Below are 13893 nucleotides of genomic sequence, written 5' to 3' on the forward strand. Positions count from 1 at the left end.
AGAATCACTGGTCTTGTAGAAGTGAAAACAACAACAACAAAAACCCTTGTAACCCACCTGACTCCCCGCTGGAGTCCTGTGATAGCCGATCTCTAATCACAAAAGATTTTCATAGTAACTCTAAGTGTCTCCCATTGACTAAAAATCTATACTAGATTCAAACACTTAGATGAACCCCAATTCTTAAAACGGAAGTTTCATGGATTAAAAATATCTGAATGCTCCCACCTACAGCCACCTGCTACCCCCCACTGAAACCTCAGTCGGCAACCTAAAGCTTCTGAAAGATAGCTTTTGCTTCACTTAGCAACCTCGTGTATTACCACTCAGACCACTTCAAAAGTAAAATACGCAGTAGTCTTAGGTTGTTGACAAGATTACTACAGAACCCAACTAGAGATAATCTTGATGGGTTTTTTGAGGTTCAAAGGGATTTAACGCTAAATCAGAACATCGTTCTGAGAAGTACTCTAAGGAAGTGCTCGCGGTCAAGGAAGTTTGGCAAATGAGAACCACCGGGATATGCAGTGACTTAAGGAGCATATGAAAGGTGGGCGTGATTTCCCATGACCCGGTTTTCCTTCGCACCTGGTCAGATCCTGGTGCTCTAGAGGATACTGGCTGTACCTTGCTTTTAGAAAGCCGGGAGGATTACCGAACATTTGTAAGTGAGACGGTCTGTATCAGGAGACAGAAAAACAAAACTTCCACATGAGTAGTAACTCTACTTCAATTAAATCTTTCCTATGTCTTAGTTTCTTTCCACTTAGTTTTTTTCTAGAGGTGGGAGGCAGGGGGAAATTGAGATGACTCAAGAGTCAGAGTCAGTCACAGGACCTGTACAGTGGTACAGGAGCCTGGCAAAGAAAGGCCCTGGTAACTGGGGCGGGGGGGGGGGGGGTAAAAATGCTGCTGATGCATTCCTTGTAGCACAATTCAAGTTTATTCCATTTGTTCTTGCAACACAAAACTTAAACACAGTATTATTTAGCATTCGGATGTACATGGACTAGGATAATATGAGAAACCCAACTGCGTCAAAAGTATTACATTGTGGGGAAAAAACGAACTCAAATATATCAAAATGCACAAAGCACTAGTCTTCCTCCATTACTGCTTAGAAAGATATGATTGTTTCTCCATTTACAAAATAGAATCAGGACGATTTAAATTCTTAAAATTTTGCATGCAAAACACTGCAATTGCTTACGTAGGAGGGCACTCTCCCCAGCTTCTTCTATACACAATCGAGTACACAATATTGCATGAAGTAAAGAGCAGCTCAGTTGAAGTTTTAGGAAAAAAAAAAAGTCAGTACATAGAGATTTGAGGATCCATTATTGAGGGGAAAGAAATCAACGAGGAAAGGGCCTTACTTGCCTGCAGCTCGCACCCACTGTACCCAACTACCTCTCCTCTGTGCCCCACTGGCTGTGGAAGGTGAGCGACGCATAGAAGAGCTACTTGGGGATTCTCGGGTGCTGTGCACCAACTCTGGGTCTGCGGATGCAGGTTCGAAGCTGCGAGGGCGAATTTGTTAGTACACTACCGTGAACAGGCACACCACCTGTTTTTACTTGATCTAGTGCATACAAAATGACTCCATACAAAACTACAGAACATGCAAGATTTTTCTTGAGATGTTAAATATTCAGTGGAGAACAAAACTTACTTAACCTTCTACTAATGCTTGTAGTACCAAAAAGCAGACATGATTTTAGCTTCCTTTACTCAAAAAATGAACATTAAGTGTTGTGAATTTCTCTGCCAAGTGGTTCAGAAATACATTATAAATAAACTAGTTAAAAAAAATGGTCAACCATCTTGGCCAGTCTATTCTATGTTTATGTTATTTCTCAAGCAATTGCTCCAAAACCATGGGGCTTCTGAAATGGCTGAGAAAGAAGAGGGAAGGCGGGGTAGCCTCTACTGCACTACAAGAAACGCAGGCTCAACTGTACAAAGAAGCACATGGTCTCCACACCTGATGACGGGAGAGAGCAGGCCAGGTTTAGGAATGATAGGACAGTGCACTCTCTGCAACAGCCAACTACCACAGGTTTGAAAGGAAAGGTGAAAATTCTAGAGGGTAAAATCCAAGCCTTTCCATAGCATTCTGCCAAGAGGTGAAAACAAAGATACCAAAACACCTTGTTGCTACCAACTGATAAAGTGCCCTCCATCTTCAATGAGGATAGGTCTGTTTCTGCTCAGTGATGTTATAAAGTACTGTTGACTGACTTTGACTCCAACGCGAATAGGCTGCGTTAAGACTGGAGAATTAGCCAAATTATCAAAGTATTTAAACCACCATTTTATTTGTGATTGTTTTCTCGGATGCAGGAGAATTACAGGGTTAGGTTAGTTGTAAGCGTAAAAGCCACAGGATTAAAAAAAAAAAGTCCACGGGGGAAAAATACACACGCACGCATGCACGAGAGCGCACGCACACACACCCACCCCCCCCCCCCACACCCATAAATCCACACCCTAACAAACCAATCAGCAATCGATCAGTAAGATTTGTTATTAGCTGGCTATTCTTGATAGTAGTTTAACCCTGTTTTAGAATGCTACATTACCTTAAAAAATCATCATGAATTCTTTGTTATCCACAATCTGAATAGAAGTCCCTAACCCAACCCCCCCTTTAAAAATTTGAGGTACATTCAATTATTGCATGATTTGGCTAAGGAAAAAACCCTAACATTTTTAGCAAGCTTTTATGGATGGCAAGTCAAAGGAATCAATACTTTAAATGCAGGATAGCAAATTTAAGGGTATATGTTTTAATTACTTGCACTGCTCATGGAATAAACTTTGGAACATGTGTCTGAATACTTCCTGCAGGTCTTAACACCCATTTTAGGGCACTGCATTTTAAGAACATGGAATACATTTTGCAGATGTCACACTTAATGTGATGAATGGTTTAGAAAACAAAAATAGATCATGTAGGTGGGTTGGCAGATGTTCAGCAGAAGCCTATCGACAACTTGGGGAAACCTGGTAACAAGCGTATTTTTGAAGGGACGGGGCTCAACTTGTCCAGATTGTAAATCTCACCCCAGTGACAGCTTTGGTGCAGTGAGCAATCAGCATCCAAGGTGGGTCTGACAGAGGATTTCCAAAGAATGTTCCTTGATTCTCCAAACATAATCGAGGCCAATCCATTCAAAGAGCAAATGAAGAAAATCCGTAGGTACTAAGACAACTGTTCTCTGTATGACACTCACAGGCTATGGCTATGACTCTATGTTTAAATCCCCTTTTACTACCAGCAGGAGTTTGAAAGTGTTTGAATGCTCTAAAAACGTCTGAATCTAGAGGAGAAAAAAAAAATATGCACACTGGAATGATTTCTCCTTTAGGCTTCCAAAATTTAAGATTTTATAAATAAAACTAGTCAGTTTTATCTAAAGACACATGACACCCATGTGAAAGGGGAGAGGAAATCCAAAGTTGAGTCATCCAGCAATTTAGGAGTGTGCCCCCTCACCTTAACTGAGCTCCCACGTAAAGCTGCAAGTCGCCGAGGGAAGATTTGGTCGCCGACCACGGGCAGCGCTCTGAACTCCGCCAGGAGGCCCCCAGGACAGTGCGTCTTAAGGCAGAAGGCTAGAGCCGATTGCTGATCTCAGCACCCAGAGTTACGTCACAGCAGCCGCCGCTGCTCGCACAGTTAGGGCTGCACACACGGAGAGCTGGCCTTGGGATAGTCAGACCCTCGACACAACCTAATGAATAAACTAGCTAGGGAGCTGAAAAGGTCAAATGTTACTGGCGTATTTTGTCTTGGTTCTCCCTTGGGAATGAGCGGTATATTTTGTTGGAAATGGAAAAGAGACGGACTTGATCAGGAATCCGAGTAAAAGCCTGATCACGGTTTTCTCCTCTCTTCCAAAACATGTTTTTTTCTGGTAGTCTGATTTGTTATGAATTTCTCTCTCCCCTCACCCCTCGTAAAGTATTTAGCTGAAGAAGCTGGCAGATAGAGAGTGACAGACAGACAGGCAGCAGTGTGAGGCCACAGGAGAGCCCTTCTTCCAGAGCTGTCAGCCCATCCGTCCATCACTGAAGAAGAGCTTTGATTGCCTGGTTGTCAGTGGCTTCAAAGGCAGTTAGTCCATCTGGACCTTTCACAGACTTATCAGCACCCTGAAAAGAGAGGGAAGAGCGTTAATACTAAATGAGTCCACCGTGACAGAAGAGAACTCCATTATCTGCCCAGGCTAATGTTTATGTCCAGAATTAATAATCCCCAAACTAATGGAGTGCCTTCTACTGAAGAACCCCCCCCCCCCCCCCCTCCCCGAAGTACTTGGCTAGGTTGTAAGATTAAGTGGTAAAAATACCAAATTATTTTTTGGGCACTACGAACTGTAAGTTACAAACACAACTTGCCAAGAACAGGCAATGACTGCCTTTCATTTTATACTACCATGCACCCGTTAAGCTTTAAAAGATCATCTCTGTCTATAATATACAACAGTGGGGAGGGGAGCTGGGTGGCCCAGTCAGTGAAGCAGCTGACTTCGGCTTAAGTCATGATCTCATGGTTTCTGAGTTCGAGCCCCAAGTTGGGCTCTCTGAAGGCAGTGCAGACCTTGCTTTGGATCCTCTGCCCTGCCCCCTCCCCGTCCCCCCTTGCTTATTCTCTCTCTCTAACAAAAACACAAATGGGGGAATCACTTTCGCTAAAGAAGAAAGTATTACTGTGACAAAATTGTTTTTCTTTTTTAACACTTTGTGGAGAGTGCATGAATATGGCACATTTCTAAAATTCAGAGCTTACAAACCATTTATTTTAGACACAATCCTAAAGAACACTGTGTAATATTGGTCATTATGTTTACAAAAACTGAGCAGTAAATGACTGCTATGTGGGCTATGGAAGGAGGTCCCTTCTGTACCCTAGGGAAATCCTCTCCAGCCTGCTCCAAAGCTTTACCTGGAGAGTGTGGCTCTGGAATATTTCACTTGCAACACGGCATTTCAGTTTTGAGACTGCATACACACACACACACACACACACACACACACACACACACCTTTGTGTCTGTTGTTTTAGCTGCTTTACTAGAATGAAGCTCCGTGGGAGGGTGAATCCATCTGTATTAATTACCGCTGGGTTCCCAATACCTACAAAAGTGCCAATCACCTGGGGGGTGAATTTGCTCCCCAGCCAGGTCGGAACTTTTTAAACTCCCAGAGACCCCAATATTCCACCATCCAGGGGTTCTCCTCGCTAGTTACAGCCCCAAACAGTGTTTAGTCATCAACCAGCCTCTAGCGTCTCACCTTTCTCCTCCTGCCAAATCTCCACTGTTCCTCTGTAAGACCTACAGAATTCTCTAAACTTGGTAGAAATGGTCACTTAGAGACCAACTCGAGTCAAGCCCAGGGGTCTCTTCTCCCATTTATGTCTCACTGCTCTAGTCGTAGGGCCCCCTCATCATGTCATTATACATCTTGGGTTCTATACAAGATGCCTTCCCCCTTTGCTCGGACAGCCACTCACTCATTCAACAAATATTTAGGGAATGTGTAGACACTTTGTAAGGAGCAGGAGAATCAAAGAAAACCAAGATAGTCTGGCAGTCTGACTAGTGGGAGACAGACACATGAACCACTGTGACAGAGGGGACAAGAATAAGAGTGATCTGTTAACCACAGTGGGATGTGCTAGGAGGATGTAAGGGAAAAAGGTTTCCTGGAGGAGGTAATGCTTGAGCTGAGTCTCGATGAATAAGCACAAGTTGATTAGGTAAGCCAAGAAGGAGATGGCATTCTAGGAAGTGTTAGTTAAATTGTTGTAAAGTCCTCCCCAATACGATTGTAACAGTTTCCGTTTCCTCATTTTGTAATTGAACTTAACTGCTTGGTGGAACGCAGCCGAACTCCTAGTCAACTGGGAGAGAAATGTGTGAGTGAGAACTTCGATGGGGTAAGTCCTCCACAGGTTGTGCGGCAGTAATTGGGACCGCTCTGTTCAAACCGTCTCCTTTCCCAGCTGCTTTCACGATTAGCATGATAAACTATAATCGGGCACTAACAAAAAGTTAAATATTATAGCGAACATCTGTTGCGTTTTAGCGGCCAGAGTTCATTTCCCTTCTTCTGAAAACAGCATCCGGATTTCATTTTGGGGAATCCTTTGTCCCCACTGTGTGGAGTCCTGGGACTATGTAACTCAAGGTGCCATGGACTTTCCTCACAGTGGAGTGTCAAAGGTTTACCTGACGCATGCAGGACTCTCACTTCTGAATTCTGAATCTCGACTGGAGATCAAAAGAGAGAATAAGAAGAGCTCACTTCTTGGGTGGCATAACCCGAAAGAGACCACTGAGGACTTCCTGCCATCTGGAGTCCTGCAGCTGCCATCTTCCCGCCCCGGTGAGCCTGGTCCTCCAGCTTTCCTGTTGGTTCTGGACTAGTCTTAAAAAATGCCTGATATCTATCTGTTAATTTCTGCCATTTGCAACAACAAAACAAATCTAGCTGATTCACCGAAGTCACTTTCCCCCCTAATTTTAACAGACTCATCACAGAACTCAGAATATACAAAAACCCAAAAAACTCGTAAGTCTGTAAGACACTTTTTTGTTAACATTTTACTGTTTGTCTACACTTTTGTTCTAAAAATAAGCATATGCTGAAAACGTATGTCTTTTAAACATAAATGAGGAACCCTAGAAGAACTAGAGTGACTACATGTCAGACAACAGAAACTTTAAAATTAACCAGTATTATTGCAAAGATGGGCATTTCATAAGATAAAAGGTTGACTATTCAAATTTCAAAAATGAAATTGAGAAAACAGTTCCATTTACAATAGCATCAAAAAGAAAAAAAAATACTTAGGAATAAATTTAACGAAGTCAAACCAGTTCTGAAAAAGATGAACCAGTTTTGTCAATGTGGATACGAAAATTAAAACATTTTTTTAGTACTTAATGCAGTTACTAAAAAACTTACATAAATTGGTGTATTTGATTTGAAGAAACTTTTTAATCATTTGGTTTTAATTCTAGTGATGATTTTCGTAGCTCTCAATAATATACTCAGGGTACTATTTGCATTATTAACTTTAGATACTACCTTCTTACTTCCTGCTACATGGGTGAGGCTTTAGCTCACCACCACCTTCTTCTCCAGACCCTCCCAATTTCCTGTATTTAAAACATCAATTTCTCTTTCTTCATAAATTTAAATGACATTTTTAACTTTTTATAACTCTTATTTTTTGAGAGTGTGCACATGTGTGTGCGTGGGGGTTGGGGGAGGAGGGGCAGAGGGAGAGACTTTCAAGCAGGCTCCACGCTCAGCATGGAGCCCCACATGGGGCTTGATCTCAAAACTATGAGATCATGACCTGAGCCAAAGTCAAGAGTCTGACTAACTAGTTGAGTCACCCAGGTGTGACCAATGACACTTATTTAAGCCTTTATTTCTTGTTCCATCAGTTCTGACAGTATCTCATCCCTCTGTAAGATTCTCTGCCTTCCCATCACTCCTTCTATCTCTTAACTTGCCAGCTTTTTTATTTTGTCAAGACGAGCTTTTATATTCTGTTCTGTAAAGTTTCTTCTTTATCCTTTATAGTCACCGTGATGTATATTACATCCCCAGGACTTCTTTATCTTTCAACCGTTAAGTTTGTATCTTATGACGACCTTCACCCATTTCGGCCACTGCCCCAAACCTCCCACTTCTGGCAACCACCGGTCTGTTCAATGCACCTATGAGCACAGTATTTTGTTTCTTTAAAGATTCCACATACACGTGACATTATATAGTATTGGTTCTCTCTCTATACTATGGTCTGACTTATTTCACTTAGCATAATGCCCTGAAGGTCCATTTATGTTGCTGCAAGTGGCAGAATTTCCTTTAATGGCTGAATAATAATATTCCTGTGTGCGTGCATGACAGATCACATTTTCTTTATCCATTTATTTCTCGATGGACACTCAGGTTATTTCCATGTCTTGGCTACTGTCAACAATGCTGCACTGAACACAGGGGTTGTGGGTATCTTTTCAAGATGGTGATTTCACTGCCTTCAGATACATACCCAGCAGCAGAATTGCTGGATCATGCGGTAGTTCTATTTTTAATTTTTTTGAGGAACTCCCATACTCTTTTCCATAGTGGTGACACCGATTTACATTCTTACAACAGTATGCAAGGGCTCCCTTTTCTTCATATCCTTGCTAACGCTTGCTGTCTTATCTTTTCGATGACAGCCATTCTAACAGGTGAGAGGTGGTAGCTCATTGCGGCTTTGATTTGCATTTCCCTGATGACTAGTGAAGCAACTTTACATGTACCTGCTGGCATGTGTGGCATCTTTGGAAAAATGTTCAGGTCCTCTATCTGTATTTTATTCAGATTTTTTTTCTTCCATTGAGTTATGGCAATTCTGTATAATGTTTTGGATATTAACCCCTTATATATATGATCAGCAAATATTTTCTCTTTCCATAGGCTGCCTTTTCATTTTCTTAATTTCCTTTGCTGTATGGATGCCTTTTTGTTTGCTGCAGTCCCATGCATTTATTTTTGCTTTGTCGTCCCTGCTTTTGGTGTCAAATCCAAAAAAATCACTGCCAAAGCAAATGTCAAGGAGATTATTAACCCCTGTGTTCTCTTCCAGATGTTTTATGATTTCAGGTCTCAATCCATTTTTAGTTGGTTTTTGTGCAAGGTGTAAGATGGTTGTCCAGTTTCATTCTTCTTCATGTGGCTGTTTGGTTTTCCCAGCACCATTTATTGAAGAGACTGCCATTTCCACACTGTATATTCTCGGCTCCTGTGTTGTAAATTATTGACCATATAGGTATGGGTTTAATTCTGGGCGCTCTATTCTGTTGCACTGATCTGTGAATCTATTTTTATGCTAACACATTACTGTTTTAAATTCTATAAGCTTTATAATGTTTTGATCACGAAGTGTGAGGCCTCCAGCTTTATTCTTCTTTCTCAAGAGTGCTTTGGCTATTGGGAGTCTTTTGTCGTTCCACATATAAAGTCTGGGATTGTTTGTTCTGTATCTGTGAAAGTACCACTGGATTTTGGGGTTGCGCTGAGTAGATCACTTTGGGTATTACGTCAGTTTTAACAATGTAATTTTATTCTCTCAGACAGTCTAGTGCTAAGAGTATCAAAGTTGGTAGGATCATTCTATCCTGTAAGATCATTTAAGGATGTAGGTCCCTTTTCCCATGTTAGTGTCCTCATCATCTGGTTGAAGCTCACCTCTACATTTGTCTCCACCATAATTAATCTTTTCCTACAGACTTGTCCCTTTTTCAGTATTTTTTATGATGATAAAGACCAGCATCATCTTCTGGAAAATGTGCGGACTCCATGTAGTTCTTGCTACTTCGCATGTCATCAGTCACCAAGTCTTTTTTTTTTTTTTCTTCAATATATGAAATTTATCGTCAAATTGGTTTCCATACAACACCCAGTGCTCATCCCAAAAGGTGCCCTCCTCAATACCCATCACCCACCCTCCCCTCCCTCCCACCCTCCATCAGCCCTCAGTTTGTTCTCAGTTAAAAAAAATTTTTTTTTTAACGTTTATTTATTTTTGAGACAGAGAGAGACAGAGCATGAACGGGGGAGGGTCAGAGAGAGGGAGACACAGAATCTGAAACAGGCTCCAGGCTCTGAGCTGTCAGCAGAGACCCCTACGCAGGGCTCGAACTCACGGACCACGAGATCATGACCTGAGCCGAAGTCGGCCGCCCAACCGACCGAACCACCCAGGGGCCCCTGTTCTCAGTTTTTAACAGTCTTTATGCTTTGGCTCTCTCCCACTCTAACCTCTTTTTTTTTTTTTTTCCTTCCCCTCCCCCATGGGTTTCTGTTAAGTTTCTCAGGATCCACATAAGAGTGAAAACATATGGTATCCGTCTTTCTCTGTATGGCTTATTTCACTTAGCATCACACTCTCCAGTTCCATCCACGTTGCTACAAAGGGCCATATTTCATTCTTTCTCATTGCCACGTAGTACTCCATTGTGTATATAAACCACAATTTCTTTATCCATTCATCAGTTGATGGACATTTAGGCTCTTTCCATAAATTGACCAAGTCTTTAGAGGAGACTATTCTTAACATTTCTCATATGTCCTTGCAGCCACGACATTCAATAATTTCCTATCTTTTTTTCACTTCTTACACCATTTTAATTCAGACTCCATACATCTGTTTGGGTGATGTTCGTTAAAATCCAAGTCTGATCACACGACTACTCACCTACCAAAAAAGTCTTAATGGCATCCTCAAAGAAGAGAATGAAAATAAATAGTATGACACAAGGCATAATCTGCTCACTACTGACCTCTCTAGTCCTATTTCTTGTTAAACCCTTTATAGTGAATGCTGTAGCTGTGAGCTTGCTTTTATTTTATTTTTTATTTTTTTTAAACCTTACCCTAACGTCGCAGGGTCTCTCTGTGTCCCTGTGACTTTTCTCACATTGTTGCTTCTCTTTAGAATGGTACCCCACTTCTCTATTAGATTCCCGGACAAAAGTGTCTAAGATTCAGCTCAAGTGTCAAATGCTTTTTATAAATTACATGACAGGTGCTTTATGAATCATGGTGCCTGAAGTTGTAATGGCATTCTTACTCAAAACACACTATCCCCTTGACCCCTAGGACCACACTTGACCTCTTCTGCCTTCAGATCCCTACTATGTCACATATAAATTCCTGCCACAGCAATCACAACCCTTTAATGCGCTTGTTTTAGGTCTTTCTCTCCCCCTACTAGACTAAATACGTTGAAGCAGGAACCAAGCTGGTAAGTCTTAGGATTCCCAAGGCCTTACAGAGGATCAGTAACAGGCGGTCAATAAACGCCTGTTTTATTAATAAATATTAATATTTAATATTATTAATATTATTTATTTATTATTATTTATTATTTATAAATATATATTTATATTTATATTTATATATTTATATTTATAAATATATTTTATATATTATATATATAAATATAAATATATATTTATATATATTTATATTTATAAATATATATTTATAAATAATATTATTTATTAATATTATTAATAAATATTAATATTTAAAATAATAAATATTAATTAATAATATTAATTAATAAATATTAATAAATAAAATTTAATTATTAAATTAATTGATAAAGATAGGGAATATACATACACACTAAGGGACTGGAAGAAACAAAATTATTCGTTACAAATTACTATAAGCAGATCAACAAAGTACTGCCACTGTGAACAGGTTGCTCATTAGGCATAATATATAAAATGTTTAATTATCTTCAGGTAATTTCAACACTGGAGGCCCTTCAGTTCTGACATCTGATTAGAGAATCAGGACTAGGCTCATCTGCCTATATTTAGAGCAGGATTCAGGTGACTAACGTTTCCTGAAGAAGGAAATGGTCATTATGGCCAAGTGGCCCAAATACACAGGCAGGCCGTTTACCATTCTAGGGAGTAAAAGCTTTAAGACATTACAAGTAACTTCTTGATCTTGAAAAGTCACAGGCTTAGATAATCAAGTATTACTTGATAGTAAATTGTAGAATACAGGGATTGTAAAAAAAAAAAAAAAAAAAAAAAAAGTTAAGTCCTGCTATCTCTGTCCTTGAATTGAATAGTCTACAAGGTAGCTAGCTAAAAACATAAAAATTCAGCAACCGTGGTTGGACAGTCAACTCACTTCTGGACAGAAAGTTCATTAGAATCAAACACAAAATGAATGCCTGAATGACTATGGCATGTTTCCTTTTATCTGATATTACAGGTCTCATAAGGACTCTCAAAATTCAAAAAGGAACAAAAAAGTGCTTTGTCCTCCCCCTTTCACCACCCGAGTTGAACTTACTCAACTGGTCCATTCTCTGTGAAGACCCGAATTTCCCAGGCAGTTGGCTCTCCCATCCCCTGTATATCTCTGGCACTTGCTGATTCTACTTCAAAGTAGATACTGGGGCTGGGCTCAGCGGGTGTCCAGTGCACCCCCTTCTTCCTGGCTTTCCTCTGCTACAGAGGTGGAAGAGAAACTGAATCCCCAACTCCCTCAGAGCTACACAGGGCCATCTGACACCAATTCGGTCTCCCCTATGGAGGGCTTTCCTGAAAAGCAAAGAGTCCTTAGCTCTCTTCTCCTGCTCCCATCCAAAACACAGACGCAATGCCTACAGGTTCAGCAGTCCTCTTGTGACCCTAAGACAGGGAAGATGGAGGAGAAGGGAGTGTGGGACGTTGATGCCCAGCCTCGGACTGCATCCCTTCAGACATCTTGTTATGAGTCATTTTCCTGTTGAAATCACCGTGGTAGTTTTGGTTATAGCTGGACTCCATTTCTTTTAAGGCTCTTACCACAGTCTGTTAATTAGGTTAACAGACCTGTCCCCCCCAAATTAGGTGGGGCTCCATGAGGGCAGGGGTCTTGTCATATTCATCTCTGTACCCTCACCACGTAGGACGACGCCTGGGATACAGCAGATGCTCAACAAAAATTTACATGTGGGTCACAGTGCAAACGAGTATCAGTAACATCAATCGCCCTCAGCGATCACATATATTCACCACATTAAAAGGAAAAACTACCTTTTCTACCATCTTGTGTATATATGCACCAAAGCTAGTCACTGTGTTAGAATACTGTGAATTCCTTATTTCGAATCAGTCAATTCATACACATTTTAGAACTGTCTCGAGACACTGCTTCTCAAGAATTATCTCATGATTTGGGGCACCTGTTCATAGTTACACTGTAGTAGGAGAAGATGCTCAGAACCTGGGAACTTTCAACTGTTTGAAAACACATTTAAACATTACCATTACTGTAGAACTTACACAATTCAATTCTGGAATCTACTAAAACAGTAACATTTAAAAAATTATTCAAATACCTACATTTACACATGTCGTATAATGTTATTTACTGGTACGGGATTTAACCGTGCATTTAATTTACATATTGATACAGGTATCACAGTAAAGAATATTGCTGGGCACCCCAAAAACCTAATACAATACTCAACACAGTGAATGTTAGGTTTCTTAAATTTTGTAGCAGTTTTGAGTTTTTAACCTAATACTACATATATATCATCTCATTTTATCCTCACAGCAGCCCTGTAAAGTAGGCACTGTTATCTTTTTAATAGAGATTTAATTTAAGCTCAGAGAGGTTAAGAAACTTGCCCAAAGTCAGTCAGCAAGTTATGGTAACTAGAGCTTTCTGACTCCACATCTCGTGTTCCGTGTCAGCTTTAGTTAAAAATGACCGAGGGCTGGGGTGCCTGCGTGGCTCACCTGGTTGAGTGTTTGGCTCTTGATTTGGGCTCAGGTCATGATCTCACGGTTTGTGGGTTTGAGCCCTGTTTGGGACTCTCTCTCCCTCTCTGCCATTCCCTCACTCTCTCTCTCTCTCAAAATAAATAAACTTAAAAAAAAAAAAAAAAATGACCTATGGCTTTTCTCCTAAAAAGGTTAGGATGAGACCCAGATTCTACAATTTATTAACTTTAGGTATTCTCAACATTTCTGTGGCTCCTGCTACAGGGAAATGAAGAACCCTGTACAACTATAGATACAGTGTGTCATCTGTTGAACCCTTTCCAGCTAAAGAACATTTGCAGAGATGACCAATTCCTAAGTCTATTCAACAAACATTTATAAAGTTTCTGTGAATTACCGGACATCGTTTTGATACAGTTTTACTAGAACACAGTCATGCTTATTATTATTATTTTTAACATGTTGCTTATGGCTGCTTTTGTGCTACAACCGCAGAGCTGGGTAGCTGTAACAGACACCTTATGGTCTGCAAAGCCTCAAGTATTTATTTTTGGTCCTTTGCAGAGACTGTTTGTCA

The 13893-nt window shown here is 40.5% G+C and overlaps 1 protein-coding gene across 1 annotated transcript in view; it reads right to left on the bottom strand.

Annotated features, from left to right (window-relative positions):
• Nucleotides 1-1583: 1583 nt before the first annotated feature.
• Nucleotides 1584-13893, bottom strand: part of MTPN (myotrophin) — a 58058-nt gene continuing 45748 nt past the window's right edge. Inside the window, exon 4 of the mRNA XM_042925789.1 lies at nucleotides 1584-4158. Within this exon, the coding sequence (XP_042781723.1) occupies nucleotides 4072-4158 (87 nt within the window). The 3' untranslated portion in view covers nucleotides 1584-4071. The remainder of the gene's footprint in view (nucleotides 4159-13893) is intronic.

Source organism: Panthera leo, chromosome A2, assembly GCF_018350215.1.
Source record: "Panthera leo isolate Ple1 chromosome A2, P.leo_Ple1_pat1.1, whole genome shotgun sequence".
NCBI lineage: Eukaryota > Metazoa > Chordata > Mammalia > Carnivora > Felidae > Panthera > Panthera leo.